We start from the raw sequence: 21,579 nt of genomic DNA on the forward strand, positions 1-21,579 counted from the left end.
CAATAGCCTGACCCACCTGACAAACCCCTCCCCAAACCTCTTCAGCACCTGCCACAACCTCCCCCTCCCTCGCCGGCATCATAACGTTCAGAAGCCTCCGCACATTCACGTTCAACTGCCTCCCCTTCACGAACCCCGTCTGGACTTCGTGGATGGCCTGCGGCACACAATCCTCAAGACTAAGACCTCCGCCAGCACCTTGACATCTACGTTTAGCAGCAGTCGGCCTGTAAGACCCACACTGCAGGGGATCCTTGTCCCGCTTCAGGATCTAGGTGATCAGTGCCCGGGACATCGTCGGGGGCAAAGCCCCCCCCTTTCCTTGCCTCATTAAAGGTCCTATCTAGCAACGGGCCCACCAGGTCCATATATTTTCTATAAAATTCAACCAGGAAACCATCCGGCCCCGGTGCCTTCCCCGCCTGCATGCTCCCCATCTCTTTGGTCAGCTCCTCCAGCCCAATTGGGTCCCTCCTCCACCTTCGGACACCTCAATTGGTCCAGAAAGCGGCCCATCCCTCCCTCGTCCAGTGGGGGCTCGGACCGATACAATTCCTCATAAAAGTCCCTGAAGACCCCATTGATGCCAACCCAACTCCGCACCACACTCCCTCCCCTGTCCTTAACTCCCCCGATCTCCCTAGCTGCATCCCGCTTCCAGAGCTGATGCGCCAGCATTCGGCTCGCCTTTTCCCCATACTCATAAATCGCCCCCTGGGCCTTCCTCCACTGCACCTCCGCCTTTCTGGTGGTCACCAGGTCGAATTCGGCCTGGAGGCTGCGCCTCTTCCTCAACAGTCCTTCCTCAGGCACCTCCGCATACCTCCTGTCTACCCACACCAACCTCTCCCTTGCCTCTCCTTGTGGGACATAATGGAGATCAGCTCTCCCCTAACCACCGCCTTCAACTCGATTCCCCCCACCCACCCCCGCCGACTAGCCATAACCCCCTCCTCGGCCAGCCACGTGCCCGCACCTCACGCCCGGCCCGTTCCCCACAGCGGCAGACCCCCGTCTCGACCCCCCACACTCGCTCCTGCTCCCCCTTGACCATAGCAGCAGCAACTCTATTCCCCCCACCCGGCTAGGGCCCCTCCTAGCTGCTTTACTCCCCCCATTGCACTTCTGCAAGTCAGCTGACTCCTGCCACTCCCCCGACTCCTCCCATTGTGTGACACACCCTCCTCTTCAATTCCCCATCCGCAGACTCTCCACCTCCCCCTTACATCCCAAGCACGGGAAACAACCCTTGCTTCCCCACCACGGCCCCTCCAGTCTTCAGCGTGGTAAAAAGCCCGCGCTTACCACCTACCCGGCCCGCCACCTCTGAAGCAGCTCCTTTTACAGGCCCAGTCCCCTCACCCCCGACTCAGGCTCCCCCGCGGGGCCCCATCACACTGCCGGCCATCCATCCCTGTTCCATTTGCTTACCCCCCTCCAAGAGCCCCCCCCCCGACCAAAACAGTGTCCAACCCGCCCTAACCACCCTCACCCAACCAGAAAGAAAAAAACAAGAGCAAAGGACCCCCCCTCAAAAAGTAACATATCAACCGCAATCCCCAAACGCCCATCCCGACCCTTAATCTGTGTCCAACTTCTCGGCCTGAACAAAGGTCCACGCCTCCTCCGGAAACTCAAAATAATGGTGCCGGTCCTTGTAGGTGACCCAGTCACGCCGGCTGCAACATGCCAAACTTCACCCCCTTCCTGTGCAGCACCGCCTTCACTCGATTGTACCCGGCCCTCCTCTTCGCCACCTCCACACTCCAGTCCTGGTATATTCGAACCTCCGCGTTCTCCCACCTGCTGCTTCTCTCCTTCTTGGCCCACCTGAGCGCACACTCCCGATCAGCGAACCGATGAAACCGCACCAGCACCGCCCGCGGAGGATCATTAGCCTTGGGCCTCCTCGCCAGCACTCTATGGGCCCCTTCCAGCTCCAGGGGCCCCTGGAAGGACCCCGCTCCCATCAGCGAGTTCAACATGGTAACCACATCGGCCCCCACGTCTGGCCCCTCCAGCCCCTCCGGGAGGGCCAGAATCCACAAGTTGTTCCGCCTCAACCGATTCTCCATCTCCTCGAACCGCTCCTGCCATTTCTTGTGGAGCGCCTCCACTTTTACCGCCAGGCCTAAGATCCTCGTTGTCGGAGATCTTTTGTCGGGCCACGCGGATCGCCACCCCCTGGGCCATCTGTGTCTCCAGCAGCTTATCGATAGAAGCCTTCATCGGCTCAAGCAGGTCCACTTTAATCTCCCTAAAGCAGCGCTGGATAACCTCCTGTTGCTCCTGCGCCCACTGCATCCACGCTGCCTGGTCCCCGCCCGCCGCCATTTTGTTCTTCTTCCACCACCACTTTTTTAGTCGCCCCGCTCCTGGTAAAAGCCATATACTGTCGGGGAACTATTGTACTCTCCTTCCCACAGCGGGAAACGTCGAAAAAATGCCGTTGGGGGCCCTGAAAAGAGCCCAAAAGTCAGTTTTTTGCGGGAGCTGCCGAATGTGCGTCTTAGCTCCGCATAGCCACAACCGGAAGTCACCCAGGTAGCAGTGTTAACATGTATCTGCTACCCTGTCCTTTTAGGTGCCAGTGGTCGTGGGTTTGGAAGGTGCTTACTAAGGCTTCTGCAGTGCATTTTGTAGATGATACACTCTGCTGCCACTGGGCCCAGTCAGTGGTGAAGGATGTCAACAAAGTGCACTGCTTTGCCCTGCATGGTGTAAAGCTTCTCAAGTGATGTTGGAACTGCACTCATCCATGCCAGGGGAGAGTATTCCATCACACTTCTGACTTGTAGATTGTAAAAGGCTTTGGAGAGTCAGGTGGTGCGTTACCCGCTGCAGGTTCCGAGCCTCTGACCTGCTGTCAAAATCACAATATTTATACAGCTAATCCAGTTGAGTTCCTGGTCAGTGGTAACGCCACCGATGTTGATAGTGGAAGGATTCAATGATGGCAATGCTGTTGAATGTCAAGGGGTGATGGATACATTCTCTCTTGGAGGTTGGTAACTGCTTGGCACAACCATCACTTGCCATTTGTCTACCCAAGCTTGGATATTGTCCAAGTGTTGTTGCATTTGGACAGAGGCTCCTTCAGTATGAGAAGTTACAACGGGAGAACATTATGCAGTCATTGGCAAACATCTCCACTTCTGACCTTATGATGAAAGGTCCTTGAAGCAGCTGAAGATGGTTGAGCCTAGGACACTCCCCTGAAGAACTCCTGCAGTGATGTCCTGTAGCAGCGATGGCTGATCCTTTCCAACAACCACCTTCCCTTGTGCTAGTTAGGAGTCCAACTAGCGGAAAGTTTTGCCCGATTCCCAATGTTTTGCTAGGCTATAAAGCCGTGTGTTCATTGGGCAACTGGGTGAGTTTGCACATAATTATTCAGAACGTGATGATAACTTCAATTTATATCATGGATCTATCCTCATCTACATGAAGTGGTCAGTTCCAGGAACATGGTCGTGACATTCATCGTAATGAAAGCACTGCTGAAACCTTCCATGGCAGCACCTGCTTCTCTCCCCCAAGGAATTTGTTGGTATCACTCACTTTATGAAAAGTCAATTTAGGCAGTGTTAAGGATTTCAGTGCTAAATAAGTTCAGTGAAAGGAAAATAATTCGAAGCAGCCATATTTAGAAGCAGCCAATGTGGAATTTGTGCTCAACCAACCTGATATGAAGGTCTGAAAAAGATGCTCGGATAGAGTAGATGGGGAAAATACAGTAGATGTGGTATACATGAACTTTCAAAGCAATTATATAACATCTTTAACAAATAAAACAATGAGCTTTGAAGACTTAAAATGATGCAAGATTGAATTCCAGATTGCAATAGATGGCTGAAGAGATAAAGGGAAAATCAAGGAGATTAGGGGGAGGAGGAGGGAGAGACACAAGAAACCAGGGTCAGAGGCACAGGAACCTTAGTGAGGATTAAGGAAAGACAACAGCTTCCATCTGCCCAATAATCTAATTGAAGGAGATTGGACCTCATCTGGATTAAATGTCAGAAATTAAAGTGTCACAGTGCTGGAGAAAGATGGTGTACAGGGCTTAGTTGGGCCAAATGCTCTTTTTATTTATTATAATTTCCAGGGAATCTTACACTTTATCAAGACAGGCCACACTTGTAACCAGGAGATGGAATTGCTTACTGCATTGGGCTTGGGGCTATAAATTCAAAAATCAAAAACATGCATCTTAAGTAATTGTAAAAGCTGGAGTTGCCAGAGAATGATGGCGTCAGTATTGGGTGAAATCAATCCGATCATGGAATGAAAACCATTTTCCACAAATGTGAACTTCAACTTTGGTCAATGCAAAACAGCACCATGAAAAATAAAATTCAATCTGTACAGAAAACAAAAATTCTGAGGACAGTGCATACAAGGTTGCAATATTTTCTACAGGGGAAAACATCTAATTTACCATTTCAGTGGCCATTTTTGTCCTGGGTGGGAAATGTTCCAGCCATAGTAACATCACATCTTAAATTGTTGAAATCTGTGCCGAAATGTGTTTACCAGTAGAAGCAACAGCATCCCTGGAACAAAATTCTATTTCTACATATACCAGTCGAGTTTCAAGCAACAACTATGGAACTCCAGAGAAATGGCGGAAGTTAAATTCTGTTACCCACCAAAGTTATAGTGGGTTAATGGAAAATTCTTGCAAAAATTGCATCCCATTGTTCCCACTAGAAGGGTTTCCTTCATAATTAATACTTTACCGCTTCTACAACCTAAAGTAAAAGAGACCTTCAATCATAGCATTGTTTTCCAATATGCCCATAGGAGCATACTGGGTGATCGATAAACATATCAGTAAATTCCCAGATTATGGAATGAACCTCTGACGGCAGCATTCCAGTGAACATTTAGCAATATAATTTCAAAAGATGTACTAATCTAAAGCATGCACTTTTGAGTACCTTGAAATCCTAAAACACTTGTCAGCATTGTAGTTCCAAAACAAGAGAATCTACACATAAATGTGTGAATATCAAAGCAAGTTGCTATAGTATGCATAACACATAGCAGACACAGAATTTTCTTGGGATTACTACAGGTTTACCAAGACAATTTGCAGTCAATGATATCACAATCGTTTAGTGCTGTATTATTCATTAACTTTTTGTTGAAGGCCATTATTTCAATCAGTGTATTGCTTTAGGGCATTCTGAGGAATTAAATGTATTGCCACAAAAGATACAGCACAGGTAAGTACCGGATTTGAAATGTGCCATCCAACTACTCATTAAATGGCAGGCACTTCACCACATTGTGAAATAAAACTGAACAAAATCCCAGATAAATGAGATGGGGAGGTACAATTATGTTGTTTTTAAACAGTCTAACAAATCCTGTCCCATATGGTCCAGTTTTACAACGTCAACAAACTAACACCAAATTTTTCTTTAATGTACAAAGGTATACTTTGCCATGCAAAAATTTATTAAAATGAAACTAATGCACGCACAATTTTACAAATGCTTTTGAAGATGAAAGCTTGTAATTTCCAGTGAACACTTTTACAAAGACCTTTTAAGAATTGTACACAAAATAGGATATTTGCTTGAGAACACAGGTTGCAGCAGTTTTTTTAAAAATCTATTCAGTACATCAAAATAAACATAACTAAGTGTAGCAGATTAAATTTATAAAGAAACATGGGTGTAACTTTGTTTTTAGGGGCCGACGAACGGAACCTAAAAATAACTGGAAAATGGAGCATTGTGGAGGTTTTATAAAATCAATTCCACATTCAGATTTTTCTGAAAACAAACATTCAACTTATTAATGTATGGAAAAAAAAAAATCACAGTTTGTAAGATGTTCAACAGGAAATTAAACAGGACTTTGTATAAAGCAGGATTGTGCAAAGATCCTGTTCATCAAGTTCTAGTTCAGCCACAAAACATGAAACAGACAGTATTGAAAAAAAGTTCATTTTCTCTGCTGCATCCTGGCAGCTTTAAACTTTGAAACTCTCTTTGGAAGTTCTTGTGACGTTTCAAGAAAACTTTCCTCTTCAGACACTTTCTTCTCAGGAATTGTGGGTAGGACAGGATGAGCAATAGTAGAATGTGCAATTAATGTAGGCGAGATCAGTTCCTTTTCCACTACAGTGCCTGAAAATGCCTATCAAAAGTAATAAATACTAAATTGAATATCCTTACAATTAATAAGACGTTTTAATTAAGATTTCAAATTATTATAGCTCACAAACTCAAGAGCAAACTATGCAAGTTATCACAGCTTTCCTTTTCCTGGTCACAAATCTTCACTTGTGGGATTTGTACAGGTCAGTAACTCAAAACTAGATGGGTGAATTCTGTACCTAATCTATCTTTTTAAAAGTCATTTATGGGATGTAGGTGACGCTGGCTAGGCCAGCAGTTATTGCCTATTCCCAACTGTCCTCGAGGTGGTGATAAGCCGCCTTCTTTAATTGCTGCAGCACGTGCTGGTAGGGAGTTGCAGGATTTTGACCAAGCATCAGTGAAGAAATGCCAATATATTTCCAAGACAGGCTGGTGAGTGGCTTTGAAGGAAACTTCCAGGTGATGGTGTTCCCATGTATCTGCTAAGCTTGTCCTTTTAGATGGTAGTGGTCATAGGTTTGGAAGGTACTAAGGAGCCTTGAGTTGCTGCAGTGCATCTTGTAGATGGTACAAACTGCTGCCAGATTTTCCGTTGGTTGGAGTCATACCTAATACAAAGGAATATGTGTGGTGGGGGAGGGAGTGGATGTTGGTGCATGGGTTGCTTTGTCCAAGATGGTGTTGAGCTTCTGGAGTGTTGTTGGAGCTGCATGCATCCAGGCAAGTGAAGTGTATTCCATCACACCACTGACTTGTGCCTTGTAGATGGAGGACAGGCTTTGGGGGGGGTCAGGAGATGAGTTACTCGCCAGATGATTCCAAGCTTCAGACTTGCTCTTGTAGCCACAGTATTTATATGGCGAGTTCAGTTTAGTTTCTGTTCAATGTTAACCCCCAGGATGTAGATAGTGGGGGATTTAGCAAGCACCCCGACTTCTGACCTTATGATGGAGGGACCCGCCAATGATGCTGCAGCTGAACATGGTGGAGCCTAGGAAATTTCACTGAGGAGTTCCTGCACTGATGTCCAGGAACTGAAATGATTGGCCTCCAACAACCACATTCCTTTGTGTTAGGTATGACTCCAACCAACGGAAAATTTGTCCCGTCTCCCATTGACTCCAGTTTTGCTCGGCTCCTTGATGCCATACTTAGTCAAATGCCGGCTAGATGTTTAGGGCAGTCACTCTCACTTTTGGCGTTCAGCTCCTTTGTCCATTTTTGAACCAAGGCTGTAATAAGGTCAGGAACTGGCCGACACTGGCAGGACCCAAACCAAGCATCAGTGCAGCTAGAATAGTTATGTTTGGGCGGAGGTAAAAGGCTACACATTTTGGCCCATGCTTGTGCTGGCAGTGCCATCTCCAGTGCCTTCTTAAGCACTCAATCACCAGAAGGACCAAAACAAATGGTCATTAGGGGCTTTGCTTCTTTCCCAAGTGGACCTTTCACTAACCACTGGATAAGGGACTGCCAAGAGCAGGGCAGTTATTTACAAGTTTACAATGCACACTTGCTTTGAAGTAGAAACCATCCTGCAAAATAAACTTGGGATTAGTTTCACTACTGCCATTTGGAAGAGTATTACTTCAGGTGATTCAGTGCATAAATTTGCTCCTCAGCATGGTAATAAACCTTACAGATTAGGAAGGTTTGATCACTGGTAGCTGACTCAATTCACCTATGGAAGTATGAGTCAGGGGCACAAATTGTTCTCTAAACCTTGAGCTAAACAGTTAGGAAGGGGGGAAAAACAATAAACAGATTAAGATGGACCGGATAAGGCTGTTCTCCAGGGTTCAACATCCTCCTAATAATCATTCTCAAAGTTCATACAAGAATGGCCCATTTGGGTGACATACCAAAGGGCTGCCAGCACTCAATGAACTACACAGCTTCTTCTCCTCAACTGGTGCTATCAAGGAGATGGTACTCCTGTATTTCTTGCAAAATACTTCAGTTTCTAAATCCATACATGATCACATAGAATCACAATGAAACAACACAAGTAGGCCATTCATTCAGTCTATTGTGTCAGTACTAGTTCTCTAAATGAGCTTTCAATTACTCCCCAATCCCCTGAACGTTTCCCATTGCTTCGCAAATTTTCCACTGCAAGTAATCAGCAAATTTTCCTGCAAAAGATATTGAATCTGCCTCCACCACCATTTCAAGCAGTGCATTCCAGATCATAACAGCTCATTATGTAAGCTTTCTTTTCCATGTCAACTTTGGCTTTTTTTGCTCATGTCCTTCAATCTGTCTCCTCTGGTTTCGGATCTTACCAACTGGTAACAGCTTTTCTTAATTGCTCTCTCAAAACCCTTCATTATTTTGAACAGCTCTATTAAATTTCTCCTTAATTTTAGGACCTAGCTGGGACCCAATGAGATGTTTTATAAAGGTTTAACAACTGCCTTGCTTTGTACTCTTGTGTCTATTTTTATAACCAAGGACCCCATGTGCATTTTTAAGCATACGTTTCAGCTGATCTTGGCACCAGAATTTCTTGCATACACACTGGTCTCAGTTCCTGACCACCTCCTGTAAAATTGGAAGTATTTAATTTGCATTGCATCTCCTCATTCTTCCTACCAAAATGAATTGCACGTTAAATTTAATTTGCATGCATCTGCCTACTTCAGTAGTATCTTCTTGATGTATGTTACTACACTCCTGGCTACACTTCAAACATGGTACTACTTGCCACATATATTAGACAAGTAATGTTGCTTATGAGGAAGACCGTAACATGACCAGATCTTTACTTACCCAAGACACTTTCTGAAATGATTCACCGCTGAGGGTTTACTCCTATGTAGGTGTGTGAATTTATTGTACTAATCTGAGTTGCAGGCAAGGGTTAGAACAGAGTACATAGGTCCTTCAAGAAAACTAAAATCATGAAAACAAAATACAAAACTAGTATCACCTCTTACCTCAAAGGAACTAGGCAAAGGGAAAGGTTTACTAGAAATATTTCCCTCTTCTTCCAAAATGCTGCATTCACTGGCATCACTGTGTATAGCTTCTTCATGACTCAGAGATCGTAAAGTACACCGCCTGTCTTCAAATTCTGTTGTGCTACTCTCACTTGTATCACTGCACACACTGTTCTCTCGACTCCGTGACTTCAGAATGGATTTACGCGGAATGTATTCTCCATTGACAACATCAACAAAAACTCTACAACAAAAATACAGCAACTGAGCTTACGATAAGAAAATGGCATTACAAATTTGAAAAATTAAGCCACGAGAACTCTGCATTCAGAAATTTGGCAAATTAAAAGTACCTGTAAATATCTGCAGGAGTTTTGATATTTGGCAGCTCTGGAGCAGTGTTTCCATTGCCAGTGCTGTTTCTCCTTTTGCGCTTAGCCTCTTCCTTCTTTTCACTGAATTTTAAGGTCGTGTTCTTGCCGGTATTTATTCTTACCTAAAAATGTACAAATTCAAAGACTTAGAAACTATAGTAAAATCCTCACGACAAAACAGAAAATAACATCTGCACATGGAAGTGCAAATTAATAATTAATGCTTCTATATTTCTGTTTAACTTATATAAACACTAATTATGTCTGATAATATCGTGGTGTTAATTGTAAAGCAAATATATATATATTATATATATATATATATATATTTATTTAAAAAATAGTTCTTTCTCTGCGTTAAAATGCCAATAAAATAAGTTACAACAATCCTTTGTTATTTAAATAACTGCTGTTTAGTCTCTGACCAAAACGTCAGAGTTTTTATTGGCTTGACCTTATAGAGCAAAGACTCTTATAGTAAAGACAGTAAACATACGTGGACTGTATCAAACTACTTTCAAACTTTTTTGCGCTTTCTTCTCTGGCCTGAATTAAAGTTTCATTGGGCAGAAATAAGTAATAGCCTACAAATTTAGTCAAATTATATGAAATGTGGATGGACACCACACCGAACACTGGTTGAATTGGCACAACTTTTGAACTTAAGATTGTGCTCTTGCTTTTTTTTTTAAAATTAGGAACTGCCGTAAAATCAGAATTAAAATATAAACATATCCAAGAAGGAATTAAACACAGGGCAAAATACTAAAAGGACTTGCAAAGACTGGGGTGAGCATAGTAAGTATTGCAAGTTAGCTCTGGCATAGACCCAAGGGCTGAAAGATATCGTCTCATGTTGAAAATGAAGGATTACATTACTTTGCATTTTACTGAAAAAAATACTGGATTTATTTCAACTCGACATACAATTCACTCAAGGTATTCCCACATTTTAAAGATTTGGACCACACAACCATGTTCTTAAATGCTTCTTTAAACTGCTCTTTCATGGTGGCAACATGAGGTTTCTTGTGATGTTGCAAAAGGGCAGATATGTCCTACCGTATGCCATTAACATGGCTTTGCAGAGGTGGGGACTGAGCGGTAATAGTGGCAGAAAGACGCAACATTTAAGCTTTTCAGGCCATTGAAATATACTGGCTCTAGTTGGCCTGTCCTTGAACTACATGCAAAGTTATGCAGCAGACTGTAGCTGCAGCTCCAGAGTTTAGAAAATCCCCAGATATCCTGGGGAAATGTAAAAAGAGGTGACCCAACAACTCAGGACTCTATCCCTTCGGATTGAAAATTTAAAAGGCTAAAAAATTATAAATACTAACTCTTTTTGGTTCCACTGTGTGTATGAAGTGTATGGTTGGAACATTATAATCTCCAATAACTTCCTCTTCATCATCTTCGTGACTGTGCTTCTGTTCCAAGCTGTTAATATGGGTACTAGGTACACTCAATTCGGTTGCTTTTTCATGGTCATCGTTTTCATGTTCAGAAAGAAGATTCTTCCAATCGGGCCTCTCATCTAGGTTGGGCTTTATGATTTTGTCTTTCTCTTCTTCAGAGGAGCTACTTTCTTCACTGTTTCCATCAGCAGACATTCTGATACAAATAATCACAAAATACAAGAGTAATAACTGGCTTCTGCTAGAGTTAATTTATTTAAACCTTAGCTACAGTATTTTAACAGACAGTATAGTTGACAGTACTCGCCGTTACCTACCATTTATGAAAATAATATCAGCTAGAGAAATGTACCCCTGGAGTGACAATGCAGAGATGACAGTGAAGTAACAGATACCCGCAAAAAATTTGCTATTGCACTAATAAGTCAAAAAGAATATAAATCTCAATTTTGATGAGTTAGTCTTCAATCACAAAGGAAATTGGATTATGTTAAATATAGGTTATTTGCACTTTGTTGCTCTGTAATTGAATCGATAAGTCATCTTAAAGCAGGAGTGCTGGAGAAATTAATTATCTCACTTAAATCACATCTTTGTAGAGGCTGAGGCTCCCTGGACTCTTATGTTTTCTTCCAAATTATACATCAACTTTGGAAAGTTTACTGATCCATATATTTGAAGAATAATTGTGCTAATATTAAAACTTTGTGCCCTGTAAGTAACAATGGTTTTCACATGCTTCACTGGACAATGATTTTTCATTACAAGACTTCAACACATTTTTCTGGACAAAGGGAATCAAGGGATACAAAAGTAGGCAGAAGATTGGAATCTAGGTATCACATGAACGATTATGTTACTGAAGCGGAGCAGCTTCAAGGAGCCACATAACGTATTCTTCATCCTATTTCTTTTGTTATATTTCAGACCTTCAGCAGTTCTCATGAAATAATTCTGTGATTTTGATTTATTTTATTCTATTCTATTAAGTTTAGTATCCTTGTTGTTAATTTCTCTCCAGACTTTTAGAAGAGATTGCATTATGATAATCTTGGCTACATGACAACTATTACAATTCCATTCAACTTTTACAAAATGCTTTTTGCTTTAAAAACAAAACAAGAACAAAATTACTTTTTCTAAGACTGACCCCAAAATATTTTTTACTATTGCTGAGAACGAACTACAATGCCTGCATTTGACCTATTAGGCTGCAAAGCAACTGAACAAAACAAATTCAAACTTAATTAAGATACATTAATTGTATTAAAAAGTGTGAATGACCATAAATTCTAGGGGCAGCACGGTAGCATTGTGGATAGCACAATTGCTTCACAGCTCCAGGGTCCCAGGTTCGATTCCGGCTTGGGTCACTGTCTCTGCGGAGTCTGCACATCCTCCCCGTGTGCGCGTGGGTTTCCTCCGGGTGCTCCGGTTTCCTCCCACGGTCCAAAGATGTGCAGGTTAGGTGGATTGGCCATGATAAATTGCCCTTAGTGTCCAAAATTGCCCTTAGTGTTGGGTGGGGTTACTGAGTTACGGGGATAGGGTGGAGGTGTTGACCTTGGGTAGGGTGCTCTTTCCAAGAGCCGGTGCAGACTCGATGGGCCGAATGGCCTCCTTCTGCACTGTAAATTCTATGATAAAAAAAATACAAAGAAAAAACTGAGTTGTATCCACCCTGCAATCTGAAAGCCAATAATTCACATTTAGTACCTTCCAATAGTTCTGAAGTTTTGATAATAAATCAAGTTTGAAAGGAACTCCCTCTCATGCCTTGCAAGTCTCTATATCAGCAACAACTTAACAAGTTCTGATCAAACGTTATTTGGGTGAGTGGGGATTGGGTTCTTTAATCGGATTGAAAATAATTCACATTTAAGCTGCTTCCGGTGCTCTGCAAATGTTTGTAAATGGCAGATAAAAACTAAACCGATAAATGGCAGTAATTTCATCTGGACATTTGGACAACTTCATAAACCACAACATCAAAAATTCAAGGAGCCTGTAATATGATATTTGACCAATTTTATTAAGGCTGTGAATTTCTCCTTTTTTAATGCAATATTGCAAAATAAATTGTTTTAAAGCAAATTTCTTCACTGCTCTCTAAGCCAACCAAGCTGGGAAGCATAAAATTGGATACAGGATTACACTTTTTTCTGGCCATTTATATATTATATATAGTATCACATTATAATTCACCAGTTTTCAACATCAATTTTTTTCTAATCTTACAAGGATCTTACTTGCAATGTTCATGTGGGTAATGGGGCGTTAGACACATCACATTGGCAGGATGTAAATTGATAATTGAGACCCGCCATTCAGAGTTATCATTCAGCAATATCGAGAAGATATGCAGTTCTCCACACCGAGGGAAAGGGAACTTCATTCTCGGCTTTTCTCATGTATCTTCATGTGGTTGGTTTAAAAGTGCTAGAGGCCTGGCTGCAAATGGTACATTGCAGGCAGACATTTTTGTGTGAAGTAGTAATAGGTGAAATTTTACTGACTGTAATTCCAATTAGTATTATCATATTTTACCTGCTTTGAGACGTTTAACTAAGCACAGGCTAAATATTAGTCTATTGACATCATGGTAGGTCTTATTTGCTTTGGAATGAACTGAGAAAAGGCAAAGTAAATGGTGAATTTTTACATTTTGATTATTCATTTAACTGCTGTCAACCTTCGTCAACTGTTCCTTATCTCAGAGCATTGGCTCCAGGATTTCCATGCTACAAAATATATGGAGAAATAATTCAATTGAATATACTAGATGTACCAAGATTTCAAGGTAGTTTTTGAGCCTCTTTTAAAGTCTACTTCACTTTTATGGCAATAGGTATAGAAAACAGCTTTGGGAATTTTATGAGGAGACATGTGAATGCATCACAATGGACCGTTTGGAATGTGGCCGCAATTACAGTCAAACAGCACCAGAGAAAATAATCAAATTGCTTGAGATTGCGGCAATGGCAGATCCATGCCTCCAATCCATTAGAGTGGTGGGGGCAACAAATTGGTACACAGCAACCTTTGTTGGCAAACTAACCCATTGTTTGAGCCAGAATTCCTGCAATACCACAGAAGCAACTTGTATGATATAGCAACTTTAATGAAAATATCACAAAGCAATTCACAAGCAGCTTTTGAACTGAACCTAAGGCTCTAGTTAGGTTTTAACGAGTAGCTTAAGCTTAAAGGAAGAAAGAGAGGCAGAGGTGGATAAGTTCAACTTAGATTCCAGCCAGTTGGAAGTCAAAACCAATGGTGGAGCAATTGAAATCAGGGTTGCTCACGATGCCAGAACTGAGTACTACAAAAGGTTCGTGGGGCTAGAGGTTACAGGGATAGGGAGGGGTGAGGCCATGGAGGGATTTGTAAACAAAGATGAGACATTGCCTGACTGAGAGCCAATGAAGGTCAACAAAGAGAGGTGAATGTGACTCTTTGCAACGAAGAACACAAGCAACAGAGTTTTGGATGGCTTCAAGCTAACAGAGGGTAGAATATAAGAAGCCATCCAGGAGAGTCAAAGAGGTACGAGATGATTTCAGCAGCAGATGACGAGGGCAGGCAGCACAGTGGTTAGCACTGCTGCCTCATGGCAGCGAGGACCAAAGTTGTTCCCGGCCCTGGATCACTGTCCATGTGGAGTTTGCACATTTTCCCCGTGCCTGCGTGGGTCCCACCCCCACAACTCATATGGATAGGATAGGTGGACTGGCCATGGTAAATTGCCCCTTAATTGGAAAAATATATATATAATTGGGTACTCTAAATTAAAAACAAAAAGATGGCTAGGGCAGAGTGGAGTGATGTTATGATGGTGGAAATAGACAAAAGTGTTAGCGATGGTAGACGTGGAAATATTCAGTCTTAGAATAGATATGTAGTCAGAAGCTTATTCCTAATGGTCTTGCTCAGTTTCAGTGAAAGGAGTTTGGAGTGGGGACTGAAAACAATGCTGTCAGTCTTCCCCATATTTAATTGGAGTAAATTTCTGCTCATTCAGTACTGAATGTTGAGCAAGGCATCTGATAATTTAGAGATGGTGGAATCATCGGGAGAGATGGTGATGTAGAGCTGGGTGTTGGACACTTCAGTTTATATGTGTAAACAAATTTTTTGGTGTAAGATGAGAATGTGTGGTGGGGAGCATGTAAATGAGAAATAAGGAGGCCACAGATAGATCTTTGGAACACAGTAGAGGTAATGCCTCCTACTCTGCAGGAAGTGAAGCCTTTGCATGTGATACACTGGCTACAATGGGATAAGAATGGAATCATGCAAGCTCAACTGTGGAGAGGCATTGGAGGTGAATTCGGTGATCAGCCGTGTTGAAAAGGATGAGAAAGGATAGTTTACTTTAGTCATAGTCACATAGGCTGCAATTTATTACTTTGACAAAAGCCATTTCAGTGCTTACAGGGGCAGAAACATGATGGGAGGGATTCAACCACAAAGTTCCCAGAAAGAGGGGCATAGTTTTGGGAAGGGACAGAACCATTAGAAAGGCAGACTGATGGGAGTTTGCAAGGATGGTCGGGTGAGGACAGGTTTAACGGTGAAAGGTACAGTGCTCTGGGTGTGGGTCTCAAACAAGATGAACTGATAGGTCATAAGAACTGATAGGACAGAAAAGATAAAGATGCAAATTTAGGACTAGGGCAGAGTAGAGTGAACCTAATGGGCTGGAAGGTAGAGAAGTTGCAGAGACAGATGATTAGATGACCACCAAACAGTGGGAAAAATATAGAAGAGCAAATTTACGGGGAGACTGGAGAGTGGCAAGAACTGTAGATTGGTTTTAAAGAGGGACTTTAGTATGAAAATACATACTGGGATAATAGTATAAAAGGCAGGGAGGGTGACGTGTCTTCAGAAATTTTCTTGATCATTAAGTTTCTGGTCGAGTGAGGAAAAAGGCATTGCTAGATCTAGTTCTGGAAATGAGGTAGATTAACTCGATCAAATGACAGGAGGGGAACATTTACGGGACATTGATTATTGCACCAAATGTTTGAGAATAGCTGTGGAAAAGAACAAAGGACAAGCTAAAATAAAACCATTTAATTGGAGAAGGGCCAATTTCAATAGTTGAGTGGATCTATCCTGGGTATGCTGCCATCGAAGATTGGCAGGCAAAACTGCCAATAACAGTGGGCTTCTTTAAAAAGGAATGGTGCCTCTGGTACAGCTGTGGTACACTCATGAGGGGGGGGGGGGTTAACCAAAGCCAAAGCCCCTTGGATGACAAAAAAGAAAGTAAGACTGGAATGAAAAATTCAAGAAATGTCATCTCCATTCCAAACATCATGACTCCTCCAGTCCAAATATGAAAAATAGAAGATGCACGGAACAGGTAAACAACATGCAGTTTGATTGAAGAAACAGCGGCAAGAATCTATTAGGAGATGCTCCTCCAATCAAAGATCTTGCCCAAGCCATGCTGCTGCTCCAGCTCCTCCAATGACATGTTGTGGGTGTGGTATTTGTATATCTATGGCATCACTCCTTACTCAAGGAGAACTGTTGGGAGGGCTTGAAAATTGCAGCTAAGATTGGATAGATAGGGTTGTTTTCCTTAATAGGCTGGGGGTGATCTAATTGAGGTGTAAAGAATTGAATGGCCTAGACAGAATAGAAAGGAAAAACCTGCTTCTCTAGCTGAGGGGTCAATTACCGGGGGCATAGATTTAAGGTGCTTGGTCGAAGGATTAGAGGGAACACTGGGAAAAATGTCTTCCCCCAGAGGAACGGCGGGCATCTGGAATTCACAAATTGGTGGTGGAAGTTGAAATGCTCAACTCATTTAAAATGTACCTGGATCTGCACCTGAAGTGTTATAGCCTGCAAGATCAGGTGTTGGAAAGTGGGGTGAGAAGGAGCTGCCTGTTTTTTTTTTTGGCCAGCGCAGACACAATGGGCTGAATAGCCTCTTCCTGTGCTGTAACTTTATGGTTCACCGTTGCCTCTGTCCCACTCTTGCTTCTCCTCCAGAGACAGAAGCTATGATTTAAGGTGCAGCAAGGACAGGAGATTGGGAATCTGTTATTGGGGGACCTGGAGTAATTACCTTCAATGACAACCTATTCGACTTAAACATTCCACATTCTGCAGAACCACAAGTTTGAGAAGAGGTCGGAGGTCACGGAGGCTAAAACCAGGTCCTGTGAACCTGCCTATACCAAGAACAAGGGCAGCCAGCAGAAGTACAGGGAAGGCCTGCCACATTTAGCACAGGGCTAAATCGCTGGCTTTTAAAGCAGACCAAGGCAGGCCAGCAGCACGGTTCAATTCCCGTACCAGCCTCCCCGAACGGGCACCAGAATGTGGCGACTAGGGGCTTTTCACAGTAACTTCATTTGAAGCCTACTTGTGACAATAAGTGATTTTCATTTCATTTTAATTTTCTGTGGTGGTAGGTGTGGGTGGAGACTGGGGAAGTATTGAAAAATAAAAGAACCACGCAGATTTATTTTGTCTTTTACGAATTCACCTAAACTGCTTATGTTCGTCTGATTTTTAGGTCATTACATCAAATAGTTGGAGTTTTACACAAATTTGCTTTGTTTATTATTGCAAATTGTCCAAACCATGTGTTGACAAATAAAGTGTTCCTTTGTAAAATAAGTTATACATGGTTAGCTTAATATTTTGCTCTGATTAACCCTTTGCTTGAGATTGTATGAACTGCAATGTAGTCTTTCCATTTGCTATGTGTTATCTTGTCTACCTGAAGGAAACCCTGAAACAAATACAACAGAAATACGGATGCTAACATTACCACACCGCAGGACCTGATAAAGGACTTGGGGAACCCTTGAAATGAGGGATCTGGACAGAGTAGATGGGAGAAACTATTCCCATTGGCAGAAAGAGTCGAGGACCAGATTATGGCAAAAGAACCAGAGACAGTAGGAGGGGGGGGGAAAAAATTTATATGCATTATTTGAGCACGTGGTTGAGTCAGATTCAATCATGATTTCCAAAAGGAACTGGATAAATACCTGAAAGGAATAAAACTGGAGGGCGACAGGGAATTGACAGGGGAATGAAACTAGCTACACTACTTATGAAGAGCTGTCATAGACTCCAAGAGCTGAATTATTTCCTTCTGTGGTGAGACCAATGATTCTATTATTACAAACTCTTATCTGCCACCTTCATCAAGGCATCCCAAGTTCAGCATTGAAAATTTGGTGGTTTTTAAAAAAATGTAAAAACTCTTTAGTGAAGAGGACCAAATAGAAGTGGTGGGAGCAGGGGGGAAATCTTCTTTCAGTTCACTTAACAGTGAGAACATGCTTCAGAACTCCCTCTGCAGTACTCCCAGGCCCAATGCCCATCTGTTCCTGTCACTGTTTGCTCCCCCAACATTGCCTAACCATGATTCCCACCACTGTTACATGGAGCACTTGCAACCTTTCTGCATTTTCAAGCATCTTTCCTACCATCGTCCTTTCTTTCCTGAGCTTTAAAAATGTTAGAAGTAAAATTCTTTAAATTAAAGCATAATGATTGACAACAGCTGCAATAATAAATGCAAAATGGTGTTCGACTGAAAATACCAGTAACTCCCATAATACTGTGCAATCCCGAGAACATATCAGACATTACATGCAATAAACATTATCTGACAATGAAACCAACGGCTTGGACAGTGCACTAGTACAAGGATAAAGTTTGGGAGTTAATGCATACAGGACCCAATATAGCAGACACACTAGTTGAATCATAGAATTTACAGTGCTGAAGGAGGTCAGTCACAATAGAATGATGCAACTTGCCATTCCAAAAATCAAGTAGCATTGCTGAAACAATAGGAAATATTTAGTGATAATGAAAACTGCGCAAATTATATAAATAACAAAGAAATGACCATGATATTACTGCCCTAGCTTTAAAAAGAATTCAAAATGCTTTGAGGAGCTTTACAACTTGGGTCTCAGTAAAATGTTAACCACCAAGCTCTGAACACATTACCTATCAATTTTGTCCTGCAGCTCCTCTTGTTGTTCCAGCTCATCCAACCTGGCCCACAATTCCTCCTCAGATAGGATACTTGGCCTGCAGTCACCGCCACCGTCACCATCCTCCCATTCTGCCACAAAAACCTCTTTGGGTTTGGGATTTTCTTTTGGCTTATGAGCTTGTCTGTGTTTCCCTGTAATTTTAAGATTTTAGAATACATTTACCAAAATTAGAATTTCCAAGCGTTAAGTATCCACTTCAAACATTCAATGCTTCTTCACTACAATACACCAATGCATTTTGAGCATCATAAAAGCTTCAGTGATTGAAGACTTGCACACAGGCTTTTAAAACAACACATAGCAATAAACATACAAGAATGGAAAGTCAACCATTTTTGTATTCAGTTCTATTTTTAAATAGATGGTTATAATCAATGCATCAAGGGGGACGTCCAGTGCTGACATGTAGAAGGAGGTCACACACCAAGGTAGCTTCTGGCCAGGGTCCTTGTTTTTAGTCCTTGTAGCCCAATTCCCAAGGGAAAATGTGTGCATAGACCCGGCCAATCTAACAGTTCTTTGTGAGAAGATATCAAAGAACACAGAAAAGAACATTAGAATGAAGAGAACAAGTGGTAGCCCTCTAGCAGAGACGGAGAAGGTGCAAAGTTCATTGGGAGCAAAGATGGCGGAGGCAAGCTAGTCAGGTGGGGCCGCACCTTTTACAGTGCATAAGCTGACAGAGGTAATGGCAGTTTGAGACACAATTCGGCAAGCACGTTGAGGAGCAAGGGAGGGAGATGTTGGAGACCCTCAAAAAGTTGGTGAAGACACGCTCAGCCCAATGAGGGAGAAATTGGTAAAGACCTCAGACGATGTGAGAGCATGGAGAGGGGTTGAAAGGGGTGGAGGAGACCTGGTCGTGACACAGTGACCAGATAGCGTCACTGGAAGCTGAGCTGTTGCTGGTAGAGGAGAGGAATAAGGGCTTAAAGGTGAAGGTAGAGGATGGAGGTCGAGGATCTGGAGAACAGATCGAGGAGGCAGAACCTCCAGATCGTAGGGTTTCCGGACAGGGTAGCGGGCCCGAGGCTGACAAAGAGTACTTTGCCGAGATGTTCGCAAAGTTTTACTGGTTGGTGGGGTTGGGAAAGGAAGAAGAAAGAGGTCAACATACGTCTCTCTCCCCTGAACTGGACTGGGCCCACTGAACGCTGCGGGGGAGGCCATGGGCAAATGAGCAACCACAGGTGGTGATGAGTGTGTTTTCAGTGCTACCGGACGGAGGAACGGGTCATCAAATGAGCCAAGGAAAATCTTGAGGTGGGGTGGGAAGGTAGCAGTATTCAAATCTATCAGGATGTCAGAACAGAGCTGGCGAGAGGCGTGCGGTCTTTAATAAGGCGAAGTCGGCGCTGTATAAGAGAGGTCAGCGTTTGGGTGTGTATTTGGCGAGGCTAAAGGTAACGCACAATTCCAAAGATTACTTCTTTGAAACACCAGGGGAAGCAGAGGCTTTTGTTAAAGCACAAGAACTTGGGACTGAATAGAGTAGGTTTGAATGGGACTTTAATTGATGTGGCTGGGACCGGTTTGATTGGGCACATGTAATATTTGGTTAACAGATTGACAATTCTGTATTGGAGGGGATAAGTTGTTTGGAGTGGTTGAGGGGCCGAGGAACCTGGGGATAAAGATAGTAATGTGATAATATACGGCCCAATATGGAGGGTTGCAAAGTTCAAAGGCTTTTGTCTCAGTTATCCCTTTGCCACGGGTGGGCGAGGGAGTGTATTTCTTTTTTGTTCATTGGGCATGGGCCCTGGCAGAGGGCTACCTCACTAGCAGGTAGAATTCAGCTAGTGAGCAGGAGCTCAACTAGTGAACGGGAATGAAGGGCTGTGGCCTGTTGGACCTGTTCAGACAGGTTTCGATGAGCCTCGAAGGAGTGAATGGGGAGGAGATATTAGGATTCGACGGGAGGTAGCTGGGGGATTTCTGGGATGGGGGAAGGGGTGGAGAGAAGGGTAGATTGATGACGGTGACCAGGGGTTTTACTTTGTCTCGGCTTGGGGGTGGGAGCTGGTGGCCATCTTGGGTGGGCCTTGGCATTAGGGATTTGGAATATGATGGTGATAATCCCTCGCGGTGGAGGAAAAGGCCGATGACTTTGTGGGGGGGGGGGGGGGGGAGAGGAGGAGACGGGACGGAAAAAGAGACCCCCAATCAGGCAATTGGAATGTTAGGGGCTGGTGGCCCAGTGAAAAGAGCAACAGTTTTCTCTCATTTGAAGAATTTAAAGGCCGATGTGATGCTTCTGCAGGAGACCCACCGGCAGGTAAGGAGTCAGGCTAGGCTTTGGTAGAGCTGGGTGAGCCAAGTGTTCCACACGGGGGTTGAAATCAGGGCCCGGGGGTGGTAATCTTAATTAATTTAAAAGGGTCCAGTTTCACACAGGTTGGTTAGTGGGAATTGGGCACTGGGAGGTAAGTCAGTGGTGTATCTTGGGGGAGGGTCTTGCACAGTATGCTGAATACGAAATTAGATTGGTCCAAGCCAAAGTCACTGGCACCCTAGCAAAGGAAACAATGATATTGATGCAGTCTATGAAGATGATGTTTTTTGTGTGGGGGGGTGGGGAAATAGAGAAATCGGATCTGTGGCAGTTTATGCATCCTGGGGGGGGGGGGGGGGGGGGGGGGGGGGTATATTCTTTTTGTCCCCAGTACATAAAAGTATATTTT

General features: G+C 43.2%; 1 protein-coding gene across 3 annotated transcripts in view; it reads right to left on the bottom strand.

Moving 5' to 3' along the window:
* Positions 1-5,422: 5,422 nt before the first annotated feature.
* Positions 5,423-21,579, bottom strand: part of uri1 (URI1 prefoldin like chaperone) — a 66,037-nt gene continuing 49,880 nt past the window's right edge. For all 3 annotated transcript variants that reach the window (XM_072518146.1, XM_072518148.1, XM_072518147.1), the window contains exons 7-11: positions 18,846-19,026; positions 10,773-11,046; positions 9,412-9,554; positions 9,056-9,302; positions 5,423-6,153 (exon numbers count right to left, since the gene is read on the bottom strand). In XM_072518146.1, coding sequence (XP_072374247.1) covers positions 5,959-6,153; positions 9,056-9,302; positions 9,412-9,554; positions 10,773-11,046; positions 18,846-19,026 — 1,040 coding nt within the window. In that variant the 3' untranslated portion in view covers positions 5,423-5,958. The remainder of the gene's footprint in view (positions 6,154-9,055; positions 9,303-9,411; positions 9,555-10,772; positions 11,047-18,845; positions 19,027-21,579) is intronic.

The sequence above is a fragment of the Scyliorhinus torazame genome, chromosome 10 (genome assembly GCF_047496885.1).
Source record: "Scyliorhinus torazame isolate Kashiwa2021f chromosome 10, sScyTor2.1, whole genome shotgun sequence".
Lineage (NCBI taxonomy): Eukaryota > Metazoa > Chordata > Chondrichthyes > Carcharhiniformes > Scyliorhinidae > Scyliorhinus > Scyliorhinus torazame.